The sequence below is a fragment of the Silene latifolia genome, chromosome 9, assembly GCF_048544455.1.
Source record: "Silene latifolia isolate original U9 population chromosome 9, ASM4854445v1, whole genome shotgun sequence".
Taxonomy (NCBI): domain Eukaryota; kingdom Viridiplantae; phylum Streptophyta; class Magnoliopsida; order Caryophyllales; family Caryophyllaceae; genus Silene; species Silene latifolia.
The window spans coordinates 25,819,779-25,837,766 of record NC_133534.1 but is presented as its reverse complement, the minus strand read 5'-3'; the positions used below and the strand labels follow the sequence as shown (position 1 = coordinate 25,837,766).

The following is a 17,988-nucleotide window of genomic DNA, read 5'->3' as shown; positions in this document are numbered from 1 at the left end:
TATAAACCCGACTTAATAACATTCACGATATTATGATGCAACCAATATAAAATGTATAATACTAATATATAATAATATCCGTTTAATCGATTACGTAAAATACGGGGTATTACAGTCTACCCTCCTTAAAAGAAACTTCGTCCCGAAGTTTACCCTCTCTACCAACCAACGCAAACGAATTATGAAACGCATATACAAAAGTATGTAAGGCACCCACCAAATTGAATATTAACGCAGTATTACATTCCACCCTCCTTAAAATAAACTTCGTCCCCGAAGTTTAACCATAACAGAAACACATCATGTAACACTCCAACATAACCCACACAACGCATAACCAATATAGCCAAACTGAGAAATCACACATGAAAGTATAAAGATTTTACAATCCTACCCTCCTTAAACATGGTTACGTCCCCGTAACCTTCATTATTATACAAAAGTTCTCAAACTACTGCTAACAACTGAAAGAGGATAAAAGATTCACAACTCACGCTCAAATTACTAATCCCTACTAAAGACAATCAATATACAAGCTCTCTCAAGATGCCTAGGTGCTCACATATGGTTCATGTAAAATAACATCGTTTCATCAAGGTTACTAAGCAAGATCACTAACGTAACATACCACGATAATCCTATCCGGCATATTCTCGTGGCAGCATATTTTCCAAGAAATATTGGTAACATTTATTCATGTGAATAATCAAATTATGAATGGAACAATGCTTTACAAGGTTACCAATAAAAATCATTAGTAATTATTCATTTCACTAACCATTGTAATCGCATACCTTAGGAACATAGGGAATCAATCAACATAAGAAAAGAATTAGGGTCAAAACATAATAAATCGATTTATGAAAATTTGTAACCTAATAGGTCCAGCCTGACTTTCCTTTACATAACTGTACAGATTTAGGTCAAGACACAGAATCACCAATAAAATGAAGACAACCAGTTTAGCAGATTTATTATCATCCTAGAAATATTTTTAATCCTAATAACAAAGGGTTTGGGATTTATTCACGAATGACGAACGCACATTGATTGGCAAATTTTACAAACATATTGGTCGAGTCAATCAAGCGAGTAAACAGCGATATTGGAAAGTTAACATACAAGACTATCATACATAAAATTTCGTTCTTGGTGTTAAATATATTTAAACTGCACCCAACACAATGACATAAAAGATTAAATGTATTTAACTACACTAATTTTACAAATATTCATTACATATTATGCTAATATCAACATACCATGTTAACACATAACTCACTTAAATCACCACATTACATTTCCCGTTTTGACATTCGTAACTAACCACAACCCACCAATTCACTACATGAACGAACAACATGACCAAATTAACCCACTAATTTGTGACTCCGTTCTAGCTTCATTCCTCCGGACTAGCAAATATCATGAAACCATACAACCGGACACTAGCGGAAATCTCATTCCGAATTTATACTCACACGACAAAATTTAACTTCATTTTCAAAACTTTTACTTTCATACTGGACGGTGAATAACTTTCTTAACATAAATCTTATAACAGAGCCGTCTATAGAATCCATTTAACTCAAAATCAGATAAACTTAACTCAATTCCTTCAAAGAATAAAAGCTTAGGTGTCGACTCATATTTCGTAATTTACAGATTCATCTTATTCATTTCAGTCCTATCTTTACTAATGAACGACTATTACCTCAACATCAGGGTTCTAGTCACACTTCTTTACTCAGTTATATACACGGCTAACACGACTACAACATTTAATCAGAGACCTTTTAGATAGTACACACTCCCTGGTGACGTCTCATCAAAGCATACGATTCGTACCATAAAGTAAAGCAAGTAACTACAAATTAACTATGTTCAATCAAATTTTTACCTCTTTATTATAGATCTATTTATCACAGGTTGCATGGTCACACAAAGTATAAGTACCAACTCAATTACATGTTAAATTTTAAAACGATTTATCACGTCATAAGAACTAGACAAGAGTCTAACCATATAATCAATATAAGAAGATTATTAGTTTAGATCGGAGGCACACTATAAAATTCCCAGTTAAACTCCTTACGGAACCATCGACTGTGCGTCATGTGTAATTAACTTAAAAATGTAGAAGTCAAACAACTGAAATTATAATTGAGTATTAATAGTTATATGATTCACAATAACAACAAAATTACTTCCATATCACACATATGTTTAACATTTTAGCAACCATACCATTCAATTGTATCCATCAACTCAGTATAATTCATTTTCAGCAAAAAAATAAAAAAAAATAAAATAAAAGATATCGCATAAACAACTTAAACATGTACATATACCATCATATAACTTGTAAAACATTATCTATGACAAAAGATTAGTAAGGTGAACAAGTTCTCTGGTTTGCACGGTTTGAACAAATAGGCAACTCGCGGCTCAATTAAACGTAACTATAACGACTATCATTTAAACATACGCATGACATGTGAATCATCAAAGGGTTATCTCATTATAATTCGACGGTTCGAGAATATATTTCAAATATCGTAACTATATCGTAACTATATCAACTATATTTCAAATATCGTGACAATTGCAACAATCACCTTAGCATTTCATGACAATACAACTATGAACATATCCAATAAGGAACAACAACACTATTTTATTATCATATCATAAGTTTAAGTTCAACTGAAATAAATTAATGCAATGAAAGTAATAAGTATAACTATAGGCACACAGACTCACATAAAAGACATGAGAACTCAGATGACATCCTACATGTGTGAACATTTAGACATACTCATTACTACCATCCATGTGTAAACATTTCAACATAATTATTATAAATATTCACGCGAGTATATTAGAACAATCAAGTTAACATTTAACGCCACCAACTTTACCAAGATATGACAATATAGTTTTATATTTATATATATCCGACCACTATACAAATGTGATGAACACACCAGAGATATTACAACATGCCAAACATATATAAAATATGCAACAACTGGACTCGTATAAAATATTTCACCCTCGATTAAGGATCAGATTAAGCTATTCAATTTCACACATACTATCATGCCAACAATGTTATAAACTAAACTTTAATTGTTTTTTTATCACTTGTTAAGATACATAACCAATGAATTTGTGTGTTACTATCATCATATAAGGACACTATAATTTCACATTAATAAGGCTCATGAAATAATCGAACAACTGTATGAAAACTCAACATAGAATTCACATTTTAAAAGTTATGATTCACGTTGTAACTTCCAAAAATCACGAATAAATAACCGTTCAATGAAAACTTGAGTTATATTACTTTTTATAACATACAGAGAGTTAATAATTCGTGAGAAAAAGAATGAGGTCCAAAGCTCAAGAATTCAATTTTTAAAGGATTTTACAACTCAGTTGGTCCAAACAAGTATGTGACAGCAATTGGTCCGAAACTTGGGTCAGTTTGCAAAACTTACCATTTAATATAGAGACATCAAGAATTTTCGTGGCTTATCAATTTGAAAACATATGCGAATCTTCTGATCGATGCAGTTGGAATTATGCAAAAATTATTAATACAATTTAAATGAGTATTTTTACAAAATCGTTGGTCAAAACATCACTGCACAGGAACTTCCTGACCACAGCCCACTAAAATATTTATTACTCCTAATCCGTATATCCTATAAGCATGAAACCAACGCCAAATGAACATTAACTCCTGAGGCTATCTCCCATAAAATTTTCATCCATAGTCAATAAACAGAAAAGAAATGGCAGTAAGGTCAATTAAAGAGTAAAATCAAACAAAACGAGTTTCAGCACTAGGTCATTCTTTACTATGTTACAAGCCCTTATGAACATACTATGTATACTAACCCATCCCAACTTAAATCTCACACTTTGTACTTACGTAAACATCTATCCCATAGAATCCCTTCGCATCTCGATCTTCTCCTTACATCTAAATCACGATTGCTATGACTAGAAACATGCAATTCAATAGTGTTTTTTATTACTATCACAATACTATACTAGCATGGCTTCGGGATCACATAACCGCATATCATTAGACATAATAGCACTATCAACACGTCATTCAACATCCATCCAGATAAATATCATCAATTCGCAATTATTTCTACGCTCACGATTACCACAATCCAACACTTCATTGATTATCAATCCGAACACGAAAATTTATTTCTCATCTCCACAACATCATATGATCACGTCATCATTCATACAAAATACTTACCGTAACGTTGTCCTGCAGAGTGGTTAGAATATATAGGTCTTAAGGTGTACACCCACTCGATTATATCCAAAGTTTTCCTTCTAACTACCCCATTCACTCGATTTCTCTCGGGTTACCCGTTCAAAACCGAGAGGGCAAAAGAGCACGCATTAAGGGCGCCTTCTTAACCGCACTGTGAGCTCCTACATTTTATTCCCAGGGGTTCATTTTATTTAGACACATGCTACGTTCATTGGGTTCATTGGTTTAGGCCTGAGGATCGTTCGCTCTGATACCACTTTGTAACACCCCGATTTATAAAGGAGCCTCTAGCAAGACATTCCCTAATAAACCGGACTGTTACCATCTCGGTTTCCCGAGGTAGTGAATAACAAATTAAACTCCAAGGCAAATTACATAATTTCTTTAACTTAACCTTTTTACAAAACCTCATTTACATCAAATTACAAAAACTAACATAAGTAAAAGTGAAAGTCTTCTAAATGATGATCTAGATACTAAGTCTTCTGATCCAGTGTCTCACGCCCATCAAGCTCCCATCCTATCTCATAAACCTGTCAAGTCTGCTCCCCAATATTTGGATCGTCACAGGTGTTCACGAATACACAGGGTCAACCACGAGGTTGAGTAGGGAATACAATGAAACAACAAAATATGATATGCATGCTCCTCCGTCACCTCCACCTCCATCTCAACTCATATCTCATAACCCGGAACGCCCAGCCATACCGATCCCCGGTAGACTATATATCGACCGTAGCCGATCTGCCACTACAAGAATAACACGGCATAGTGACGGAACAATAGAGACGGATGAAAATCCCGTCACAAAACACGGGTTTGCAACGGACTTGTGACGGATTTGTGACGGACTAGTATTTGTGACGGACTAGCCGTCACATAACGTCACAAGAATTTGGCGGGTTGACAAAAACAAGGGCGCCAAAGTCTGTGACGGGTGATCCGTCACAAAAAAGGAATTTGTGACGGATATTCCGTCACAAAAATTGAAAAAAAAGCGGGTTTGCAACGGAATTTGTGGCGGCTAGTCCGTCCCAAATTTTCTTTAACTGACACACGTCACTCCTTGCAGAGGGAATCTAAAAAGTACGCATGTGACGGAATAATTGAAATTTGTGACGGATATGCCGTCACAAAAATTCAAAAAATGCGGGTTTGCAACGGAATTTGTGACGGCTAGTCCGTCACAAATTTTCTTTAACTGACACACGTCACTCCTTGCAGAGGGAATCTAAAAAGTACGCATGTGACGGAATAATTGAAATTTGTGACGGATATTCCGTCACAAAAATTCAAAAAATGCGGGTTTGCAACGGAATTTGTGACGGCTAGTCCGTCACAAATTTTCTGACGGAATAATTAAAACTTGTGACGGATATTCCGTCACAAAAATTCAAAAAATGCGGGTTTGCAACGGAATTTGTGACGGCTAGTCTGTCACAAGTTTTTTTTTTCGGATAAAACAAAGTCGCGTGTCCCCCTTTACCTTTCTCATTTCCCCCAAATCAATTTCCCTAATTATTTACCCCAAAACATCGACCACCACCATTGTTCACCACATCAACCACCGTCACTTGTCAAGACTCGCACGCGCCGCCGCCACCTATTCCCGCTGCCACCGCAATCAACCACCACCATTTTCAGTTTTAGTTAATTAGGTAATCTTTTCTTACTAATTATCTTTTTAAATTACTAATTATTATTTAAATTATGCTAATGACTCTAGGATAGTAGCCATTGTTGTTGTTGATGTAGTTATTGTTTATGTTGTTATAGTTGATGTTGTGTGTATTATTGTTGTTGATATTGTTAAAGTTAATATTTTAGTAGAATATTAGAAATTGGTTAAAAATGTAAGTTAGAAATTGTTATGTTTGTTAAAAATGTAAGTTAGAAATTAGAGCAAAAATAGAGAGAAATGACAAAAAGAAATAAAATGAAGGAATTACAAGAAGTGGAAGAATAAAGGCAGAAGAGGAAAAAGAATCTAGAATGTGGCAGTACAAAACACAGTGACACAAACTAGAAGAGAGGAGGTAGGGGAAGGGGGTGTTGATGAATGAATGATTGATTGATACAATTAACAAATAAAAAGAAAATTACCTTCTATTATAGGTTACAAACAAGTAAAGGCTCATTTTAAGAAGAGTTGTTACAAAGGTGAGATCATTCTTGGATTAATTAAAGCTGGGACTATTTTGGGAAGAGTAGACAAAGGTGGGATTATTCTTATCACTTATTCCAAGTTAATATATTAGTAAAATGTTGTAAATTGGTCAAAAATGTTGTAAATTGGTTAAAAATATAAGTTAGAAATTAGTAGTATACTAGTAGAATATAAATTGTAAGTTAGAAATTTGTTTTAAATGTAAGTTAGATATGATTATAAACTAATGTCAAATGATGGAAATTGGTTTAAAATGTCATTTACAAATTGTTATGCTAGTTAGAAATTAGAAGAATATAAATTGTAAGTTAGAAATTGGTTTAAAAATTAGTAGCCATTGTTTTTATTGCTGATGTTCAAATTATTGTTTGTTTTGATGTTGATCGACCTAGTACCCGTTCAAGAATTTCTCATTAGGAGCAATTCTTGAATAGTCCCCGTTTTGGGACTGTCTTTGTACGTTTCAAGTCACTTAGGTAGTAAACACGTACTTGAGATTTATTAATGACGAAAGAGTTTGGTAACGATTCCTTTAATGTTCTCTAAATCAAATCTTGAACCTTGGTAGATTTGATGAAGTTTATGTAAACCACTGACTTAATTATGTTAGATTTTATTTATAAAAGACAACCTTTAACTTTATGATTCGGTGTTGGTGTTAGTTAAAACGTATTGTTGATTGGTTCCCGCTTTGCGGTCGACTTGACATAGATTCCCGCTTTGCGGTCGACGGGGTTGTGTGGTATATTGCAGGTTTTACTGAAACAATGCTACGTGCATTGTGGCCAGCAGCAAACCTGCTGGTTTTTTTAAAAATGTTGTTTCAGTTTGTGACGGATTAGCCGTCACAAATCCGTCACAAGTATCAAAAATTTGTGACGGATAGGCCGTCACAAAAATTCTGTTTTGCAACGGATAGTCCGTCACAAAAATTCTTTTTTGCAAGGGATAGTCCGTCACAAAAATTCTGTTTTGCAACGGATAGTCCGTCACAAAAATTCTTTTTTGCAAGGGATAGTCCGTCACAAAATTTCTTTTTTGCGACGGATAGTCCGTCACAAAAGTCGAATTTGCAACGGATAGTCCGTCACAAAAATTCTGTTTTGCGACGGATAGTCCGTCACAAAAGTCGAATTTGCAACGGATAGTCCGTCACAAAAATTCTGTTTTGCGACGGATAGTCCGTCACAAAAGTCGAATTTACACGTGTCACTGTTGGTAAACTATGTGACGGATTATCCGTCACAAATCCACATTAATAAGGCTCATGAAATAATCGAACAACTGTATGAAAACTCAACATAGAATTCACATTTTAAAAGTTATGATTCACGTTGTAACTTCCAAAAATCACGAATAAATAACCGTTCAATGAAAACTTGAGTTATATTACTTTTTATAACATACACAGAGTTAATAATTCGTGAGAAAAAGAATGAGGTCCAAAGCTCAAGAATTCAATTTTTAAAGGATTTTACAACTCAGTTGGTCCAAACAAGTATGTGACAGCAATTGGTCCGAAACTTGGGTCAGTTTGCAAAACTTACCATTTAATATAGAGACATCAAGAATTTTCGTGGCTTATCAATTTGAAAACATATGCGAATCTTCTGATCGATGCAGTTGGAATTATGCAAAAATTATTAATACAATTTAAATGAGTATTTTTACAAAATCGTTGGTCAAAACATCACTGCACAGGAACTTCCTGACCACAGCCCACTAAAATATTTATTACTCCTAATCCGTATATCCTATAAGCATGAAACCAACGCCAAATGAACATTAACTCCTGAGGCTATCTCCCATAAAATTTTCATCCATAGTCAATAAACAGAAAAGAAATGGCAGTAAGGTCAATTAAAGAGTAAAATCAAACAAAACGAGTTTCAGCACTAGGTCATTCTTTACTATGTTACAAGCCCTTATGAACATACTATGTATACTAACCCATCCCAACTTAAATCTCACACTTTGTACTTACGTAAACATCTATCCCATAGAATCCCTTCGCATCTCGATCTTCTCCTTACATCTAAATCACGATTGCTATGACTAGAAACATGCAATTCAATAGTGTTTTTTATTACTATCACAATACTATACTAGCATGGCTTCGGGATCACATAACCGCATATCATTAGACATAATAGCACTATCAACACGTCATTCAACATCCATCCAGATAAATATCATCAATTCGCAATTATTTCTACGCTCACGATTACCACAATCCAACACTTCATTGATTATCAACCTGAACACGAAAATTTATTTCTCATCTCCACAACATCATATGATCACGTCATCATTCATACAAAATACTTACCGTAACGTTGTCCTGCAGAGTGGTTAGAATATATAGGTCTTAAGGTGTACACCCACTCGATTATATCCAAGGTTTTCCTTCTAACTACCCCATTCACTCGATTTCTCTCGGATTACCTGGTTCAAAACTGAGAGGGCAAAAGAGCACGCATTAAGGGCGCCTTCTTAACCGCACTGTGAGCTCCTACATTTTATTCCCAGGGGTTCATTTTATTTAGACACATGCTACGTTCATTGGGTTCATTGGTTTAGGCCTGAGGATCGTTCGCTCTGATACCACTTTGTAACACCCCGATTTATAAAGGAGCCTCTAGCAAGACATTCCCTAATAAACCGGACTGTTACCATCTCGGTTTCCCGAGGTAGTGAATAACAAATTAAACTCCAAGGCAAATTACATAATTTCTTTAACTTAACCTTTTTACAAAACCTCATTTACATCAAATTACAAAAACTAACATAAGTAAAAGTGAAAGTCTTCTAAATGATGATCTAGATACTAAGTCTTCTGATCCAGTGTCTCACGCCCATCAAGCTCCCATCCTATCTCATAAACCTGTCAAGTCTGCTCCCCAATATTTGGATCGTCACAGGTGTTCACGAATACACAGGGTCAACCACGAGGTTGAGTAGGGAATACAATGAAACAACAAAATATGATATGCATGCTCCTCCGTCACCTCCACCTCCATCTCAACTCATATCTCATAACCCGGAACGCCCAGCCATACCGATCCCCGGTAGACTATATATCGACCGTAGCCGATCTGCGATGCCAGCTCGCAGCTGAGGACACCAGGGCAAGTTCTGCAGAACCCGCCTGGGCCTTATCACAACATCATCATCACCACACCACGTCACCACAACATCCTCCATCTCCAATGCATATGAATGCTCAAGAAATTAATGCCACACAATATGTATATCATTGAACTGGTAAATCATAGAATCATGCCTTCTACCAATGTTGTGATAATATACTCAATACGATCAATTCAATCAAGCACATTCCAGGATATGAATCATAACATGAATCAACAACCACGAATCACGTCAACGTTCACAGTTTGGTCATATGAAACACAAACAAGTCAACACAATTCAACAACAACGATAATAAGTCAAGTGTATTTCCCTACCTTTTCGCAATCCAAGCACACAAGCAATCAATTATGATCCTTCACATATCCATCACCTACATAACATAATTATGTATAATTACCACCTACTCAGTCAATTAATCATGCACATAACCTAGACTCATCATAACTTAATAGGAATATCAACTTAAAGAACAAACACGATTTTTCCTGATTTTCCAGGACATGACAGACTCGGAATAAAATACATAACTAATTCCAGAAAAATCAAATTGATACAAGGCCAATTGGATTGGAACCCCATGAGTCTTAGCTACAAATTATATCTAACGTGGTTTTCTCAAATTCCACACTTATCAAGAGTTTTCAGACTGATTTCCAAAAACGATTTAAACCGTCGCATAAAAAGTATTGATTTATAAAACGAGTTTAAAACATTATTTTGCAGTAAATTCCAAATCCTATTATCATCTAGACTATACAAAGATGATGTATGAAGAAGCCTCATAACTGAATCGACATAAAAATTAGGGTTTCAAATCATTTTCCACAACTAAATCAGATTCGCGGACTTTGCAGCGACATGTTCATAAATAAATCACCTAGGACAAACCATAAAAAATTTGACTACGAGATTTTATATGCATAAACAGGACTCTCTTTTCAAACTTTTTGAAGACGAACACTTTAAAACAGTATAAACAATGGAATGAAATAGACTTACAAACAGGGAAATCGAATTAGGTTGGAATCGATGAGAAATCTTCAATCAAATGAAAGGCTCGACAATTCTTCTTCCTCTCCCTTTCTCTAGGTTTAGAAATGGTTTTATGAATGATAAAAAGAAAAGAGGGGAGAGGGAGAGCGACTCTTAGATTAGGTTTAGGGTAAATGGTGGTTACATGTTCCGGGTAGGGCAAATGGGTTAAACGGGTATGGTCGTTGGGTAAATATAGATGGGTAATTCTTGACCCAAAAGACAAAATGTGATGTAGCCCGACTCAACATATACGATATAAACCCGACTTAATAACATTCACGATATTACGATGCAACCAATATAAAATGTATAATACTAATATATAATAATATCCGTTTAATCGATTACATAAAATACGGGGTATTACAGTTTGATAATGTAGAAGAGTTGTGAATACATCGATTAAATTGAAGAATTAAACGAGTATTGAAATGTGAATACTTGCTGAAGCCTGAAGATAACAATGGTTCTGACTGTTGCTATTCGTCTCTTAGCATATGAAGTACAAGCTACAGAACGAATGTGACAGTATATAGAACTGTTACTCAAGAGTAAAGCAAATAATGAAACTTAACAAAAACAAGTGCATCGGAATAAAAGTAAACGAAGATGGAACACAAGATTTTTGAAGTGGTTCGGCCAAAACTCAAGGGCCTACGTCCAATCTACTTTTTATTGATTAATTTAGTGATCTACTCCGACTACTAAAAACCCGTACAATAAAAAGAACTCGCAACCTACTCCGGTTGCCACAAGAGTCCAAGGACTACTCCGTCCTAGAACTCTACACTCTAACTTAGAACGTTTACAAAGATCAAGTTTTCACGGACTGATTCTTAACAAGAATTGATATGGACAACTTACAAGATTAAACGGTTCATAACTAAAAGAGTTTAATACATAAAGCAACAGTTCTTGTGACTATAACACTTGAAGACTTTGAAAGCTTTGCAAAATATTAAAACGGTTTTAAACTTGAAAGCAATTTTGCAAACTCAAATAAATTCTCAGAAAAAGTCTTACTTCCAAAGTGAGGAGTGGTGCTCCTTTTATAGAGGGAGGACGATGGGGTGCATGCTAGGGTTTGTGGTCAAGACCTTTGGTCATGAGACAAAAAGGTTGACCTTCCCAAACTATCACTAAAAGGACTTCTTTCTAAGAAACAAAAGAAGAAAAGAGAGTTTGTATTTAACCTTAAAAGATCCATGTGTTTTCAGAATCAAGGAAGAGATGCCATTAGCAAGAGGACAATCCTTTTATAAACAAGGAAAGAGCCAAACTAAGTTCATGGAAAGATAAACAAAAGTTGTTTCATGAAAAGGGAAATATTTTGAAATACTCTTTACAAACTCTTTTTAAAACACCACCCTTTCAAATATTTTAAGATGTTTAAATTGGTTTAAGAAAACCCATTTGTGAAATATTTGAAATGAAAGTTTTGCTTCAAGTGTGACGGGTCAAACGAGATAGTCAAGCATACTATTACCGGTTACAGGTAATGATATGTTAGACTTTCACTATTACAAGTATTCTACTCTTCCAACTTTTACATAGCATGACCAAACGACTCTATGTCTTGGGTAGCAAACACTTGACGATCCTTGAGTGATTTGGACTAGCAAATTGATCGATTAAGCCTGAAATAGTAAGGTAAGAGAACACAAGTTAAATGGGTATGTCATCATCAATTAAGAGAACCCAACAATACCCCTTTAATTAATTTTAGTGACTTTATTTTCTCTTTGTTCCAATTCAATTTATTTCAATTTTTTTCACTCTAACTATCACCCTTCAATCACCACCATCAACCACCTTCACTTGTGCCCCTCTACGCCACCGGTCGGTCTTGACGACCTCCTCAAACAGGTCATCAAACGATCAGATCTGTCTCCCACGCAATACATCCCTTTCCTTAACACCACCGAACCACCCCGCTTATGTTTTCACTGTTGCAAATTGAAAATATGATCCTTTTGTGTAAAACAATTTTAGTCCTAGCAATGGTAGCGCCAATGGTAATTAAGATGTGTTATTGTTGGTCAAATAAATTCGGTAAATATTGGCTTTTTTCCTGGCAAAACTATCACACCAAACTATGATAGGCTTCTTTGTATGAATGCAAATTACCTTTTTTGTCGTCCAATTCAGTGAATATGGCGTGCCATATCCATATATCGCAAGACTCAAACTATAAATGTTCAATTATTTCTGCAAATCCTAATTTCATTAATTTAACTAATTTAATCTATAAAGTAAATAAAAATTAAATATAAATTATTACTTGATCGACATGAGAATAACTAGCGTTCATAGTTGACTAATCTGACGGATTTGATTAATTAATTTTGTGAGAAAGAGAATTAGTGTGTTTGTTTTTTTAGTTTTTGGGGGAAGGGTAACAGTTAATAGATCCTACAACCAGTTGTATTCAGTTGTATGCTCTAGAACCCGAGCTATATAATAAAGTTTCCGAGTTTTGTTTTAAAGAAGTCGGGCTATACCATAAAATTTCTGAACTCACTCACTTAAACATAAAAAAAATTAACTTTAAAAAAGTTCAAAAAAATTACACATAAGTTCGATAAGATATAACTTGGTTGTTGTATGATGCTATTGTACCACTGGAGGTATAATGTTATTTGTGGAAGGGTAAGGTATAGAAAACAAATGACTAAAAGCTCCGTGAAATAGTAAAATGCGTACATAAATGAGCAACTACGTATAAATATTAGGGAGTATAAATAACAAGAACTCCTCAATCTGAAGCAGCCGTTTATCGAGCCTCCTTCTTCAGGTTTTTATACATGACTAATGACTTTTCACTTTCACTTTTATTTTTAATTAAATTCATTAACTTGTGTTTTCTCCATTTTTATTGTTTTTCTTTGTTTGTTTGAGTAATTTGGTCACTTGATTGGTGTTTATTTTGTGAGTATATAAATTATTTGTTGATGGTATCTTTGTACTTAGGGTTTTGAGTTTCATCTTACAGATCTGTTTTCGCGTCTCATATATTCTACGGCTACGGCATGGACGAGGTACGTTAATAATCAAGACGGTAATTTACAAGAATTTCAATCAAAACAACTCGATTTTGCTGTTTGTGTAAACTGTGTTTTCCTCTTCTTGTTGTTGTTTTCTTGTTAGCCAATCCTCTATGGTCGTCAGTTCAAGTTACCCCTCGCTTACGTGAACCAGTTCAGCCTGTCTCGAAGGTCATCTGTTGCATTTGAAAATGACGAGAAAGATGAGTTTATGAGACTCATCAAGGACCCTGAATTTGAAGAAGAGCGCCATTATTATACAGCTGATAGGATATTTGGGAATGATGCTTTGGAAATTGGTACTGCGGTCTTTAATGGCGAAATTGAAGGTCTTATTGACGAGTTGAAAGATGGAATGACACCACTTCATCTTGCTGCCAAATATGGTGCTCCTAGGTTGATGAATTATTTTCTTCAGAGGGGTGACAAACTTGATGATGCAGTCTCTTATGCGACCCTTATCGACCTCTCTACTTCTACAATGTAATTTCAACTCATCCTATCGACTTCATCTAATCATAAACTAATTTTTTAAGAATTTACCTTTAAATTTATTGTTTGTACCAAATCATTGTTGATATTAGAATAAAAGTACACTAATTCGGAGAAGCTAAATATACATTCTTGTTTAACGAGAGTAGTGCCCTTTCATTTATGCTTGTTACTGGTAATTTTAAAATCTTTGATTTTCTTTTACTGTTTTCATCCGAAAGGATGGTATAGGTTGATTTTCGATCAACCTAATTTCTTTACCTTATTTCTTTACATAAGCTAGTTTAGTGTTTTTGGTAGTTATAAACTTATAATAATGGTACTATGTTATACAGAATCGTTAATGAGAGCTTCTCAGTTCTTAACATCCTTTGGTGGGTTTGCTATCATAATGTATGTTCTCTACACTTCGTTGTTCTTTTGTATTTCATTTTAGCGAATGTATCAATGACCGTATTGTTCTTTACCTACAAACATCTTATGAAGCTATTATTGTCATATTTTCACCTGTCCATTTCCATTTGAGTGCTCTAGAGACAAGCTATGGAAGCTATAAGGATGCTTGTCCGAAGTAAGCAAAATGCAACGTTGGCTAGGCAAGCGTTTCTCGAATATGCACGCAAGGGGGAACTACATAAGTTAGCTGCACTGTTTTTGGCTGTTCCCGAGTTGTTCTTGTCATCTCCAAAAAACGAGTCGTCTTGGTTGAGCAAGCTCGACCTTAAATTGGAGAATAAGACACCTATCGAAAAACAGCTGTCATTATTGCTTGATGTTTTTGCTTTGGTCGGTCACGAGTTTGCTGCATATATAAGGCTTGAAGAATACGTTGTATGTTCTTAACTCACATCTTCATTTTTTTTTTGTCAATTCATTATGTTGCTATTCTAGATGTTATGCCTGATTTTAAGCTACATATCGGCGGGGGCAAACGCCCTCCTAACCCTTCCATATAGACTTTAATGCTTACATATAGCCCATATGGGCTGTATATATTAATTCCAAAATAAATATTGTTCTCCAAATTTTACACATCCAAACATTTGTAAGTTACAAAGAAAAAATTAAAACAAATGTAAAACGATAGCAAAAAGCCTCTAGTGGATTAACATTGGCAATCCGATTGCAAAAGTGCAGAACTACAATAGTAAGATTTCTTAGTGTAATTCTGAATCGATGACTACTATAAGAGTTCTCTTGATTGTACTATAAAGAGTTTGTTTGGCCGTAGCATCTTGTTGCATTATGTATTTTAAATTATTAAGATATAATGCTAGACCATCTCAAACAGCAATAAAATCCAAGTCCAAAATTATATTTGAATATTCGTCCTCCAATCCATTTATATTATCAATATTTGAGTTTTTAGTCAAATGATCGACTTTGACCCCTATTTTATAACAATATATGATAAGTTTATGTTTTTAAAATGATAATATAAAAATTATTGATTTCAAAAATCACACCTAAGAAAGTTTTCATTGTAACGCTAAATTATATGGAGAAATAATCGGTCAAAACAGAGATTGGTCCCTTCAAAGTCGAGTGAAAGCAACCAAAGTGGGAGGAAGTAGTTGCATAGTTGGCTAACTATCCAAAGCAGAGAGATAATTTTCTTTTATTGTATGTTTTTCCTTTATTTCATCATCTTACCATGTCAAAAGTTGGACTAAGTTTTACTAATTTTCTCGATAAAGGTGAAGGGCACAAAGGAAGAAATTGATCAAACACGTCTAGAAATTGATTTCTTTCTTCGCGAAGTTGCTCGCAGGAAGCTAGGAGTTACCTCTCCTGATTATTATTTAAGGTTGTCTACTTGCTCTAAATACCCTCCCTCTATTCCGGATAAAATGATTGCTACAAATTTTGATCTCGTGTGCTAACTGTCCTTTTCAGTTTTTTTGAAGTTTGCCCTGATGCTGATCATGATGATCTGCCTGATGATGATGATGATCTGCCTGATTGGGATACTGTAAGCTAACAGTTACTTTGAAGGTTTTAGCATGTAAATTCATATTTTCACTAAATTTTGCTTATATTTCATAGATGATGTCTTCGTGTTTCCATCCCTTTCAACAATATCTTCCTAATAGATACTTCCTCCGTTTGTTTATTTATGGTACCATTTTTCTTTGTTGGCCATTTTTTTAGTAATCTTTCCATTTGTCTTTGTTTCCATCTTTTATCACCTTTTACCTACCATTTTTACCACATTACCCATAAATTAAATACTCCTATGTTGGTGGGTAAAGCTAATGAATTTCTCAAAACTTGAATCAGTTTACTTCTCCTTTGGTGGGAACCCAGATATTTGATGTGTTGCCTTATTTCTTGACGAGAATGGATGTTGATCGAACTCATATTTACAGGTACCGTTAGTTTTTTTTTTTTTTTTTTTTTTCCTTGTGTTATCCATAATGTTGTTCATCAGAGTTAGGTATTAATTAAGCTCTTTCTTAGTTTGATAATGATGCACTCGATTTTATGATCTGTATAGGCGGACCCCCAGTTTAGAGCATCAGGATGCAGGTATTTTGTTACTTGCTTTTCGACAATAGCTGATAATGATGAGGAGTTAGAGGTTTTTTCTTTACTTTGCAGTTCGTCTTACTAGAGCTATTGGAAAGAAGTTATCATCAATGTCAGCTTTCCACGGCTGTCTCGAGGTTAGTTTTTGTTTGTTTCTTCCAAACATTTCATCTTAGTTTTTGTTATTCCTTTGGTTTGTTTCGCGTGTTTTTGATGTCATTGATTTTATATTTGCAGACAAGTGGTAAAACTTCAAATATATCAAAGAAAGAGGACAAGCATCAACCCCCAAGGTTTCCCAATATTTCCCCCAAATGTTTTGAGCCTAGTGTACGATCCTACCATACAAGCGCGGGTAGCGCAAATCGGGTGTTTGATGTCAAGTTTACTCCCACCAAAAGGTGGGAGAACAAAGTGATACACTCAACCAAGCTCAAGGATTTTTTCTCATTTGTGAAGGTATCACACTTCCCACTGGTTGCCAAGCGTCTGCTAAAATGAATTAACCTTTTTATTTCAAGTCCTTTATACAAGTAGTATTTATGTGTTATCCGAAGTTGCATATGAGGATGTGACGAACTTGATTTGAACTTGATTTAGCTGTGCTATTATTGTTTCGAGTTCAAATAAGTGGCATAGGGTGGACGACGGACGTATTGTTGTGACTGGAATTTGGATTGTGATGCTTCAACAAAGGGATGAACTTGTTGACTAATATTCTGTTGCTTAAGATTCTGAGAACATGCTAAGGAAATATATGCAACAGTGTGCACAAGAGGAGTATCTTATGAAATTTGATCATTTATTTTTTTATTTTTTTTCCATAATTCATTAATAGAACGCCTTACGAGACTTGCAATGAATATGCATAATCGAAAAATTCTCAGAAACGTGATCTGGAATTCGGTTCGGCTTCATATCGCTATTTTCATGCAACATTTGATGAGGGCGGACTCGTATTGCTATCTTCATGTAGCTTTTGATGAAGGAATTCTTTGTTTGAATCATTCTGGAGAAAGTTTACAAATTTATGTCTTACTGATTTCAAAGATCATTAACAAATAACTTCTATCCTTTGAAAGAACGTGTAACGAGCCAAATCTATACTCCTGGTGAAACTACTAAACCTACAAATAAATGGAAAACCTCTGAAATATAGTAACATCTAGATCGATGTAGGTTGTGAAAGTCGAGAAACTCGAGATTTAATATAACAAACGTTTCTTCAAAATTGCAAAGATGTTAGGAGTACACAGCGT

The 17,988-nt window shown here is 34.7% G+C and overlaps 1 protein-coding gene across 2 annotated transcripts; it reads left to right on the top strand.

Annotated features, from left to right (window-relative positions):
- Nucleotides 1-13,393: 13,393 nt before the first annotated feature.
- LOC141599431 (uncharacterized) lies at nucleotides 13,394-17,527 on the top strand. 2 transcript variants are annotated; one of them, XM_074419432.1, is made up of 11 exons: nucleotides 13,394-13,458; nucleotides 13,657-13,702; nucleotides 13,812-14,191; nucleotides 14,536-14,593; nucleotides 14,735-15,031; nucleotides 15,898-16,007; nucleotides 16,097-16,172; nucleotides 16,481-16,569; nucleotides 16,698-16,729; nucleotides 16,802-16,866; nucleotides 16,967-17,527. In XM_074419432.1, the coding sequence occupies exons 2-11, from the start codon at nucleotides 13,694-13,696 to the stop codon at nucleotides 17,228-17,230; spliced, it is 1,380 nt and encodes a 459-aa protein (XP_074275533.1). In that variant the 5' UTR covers nucleotides 13,394-13,458; nucleotides 13,657-13,693; the 3' UTR covers nucleotides 17,231-17,527. The 2 variants fall into 2 exon arrangements, with proteins under 2 accessions (XP_074275533.1, XP_074275532.1); XM_074419431.1 differs by lacking the exon at nucleotides 13,394-13,458 and having other exon boundaries at nucleotides 13,612-13,702.
- Nucleotides 17,528-17,988: the final 461 nt, after the last annotated feature.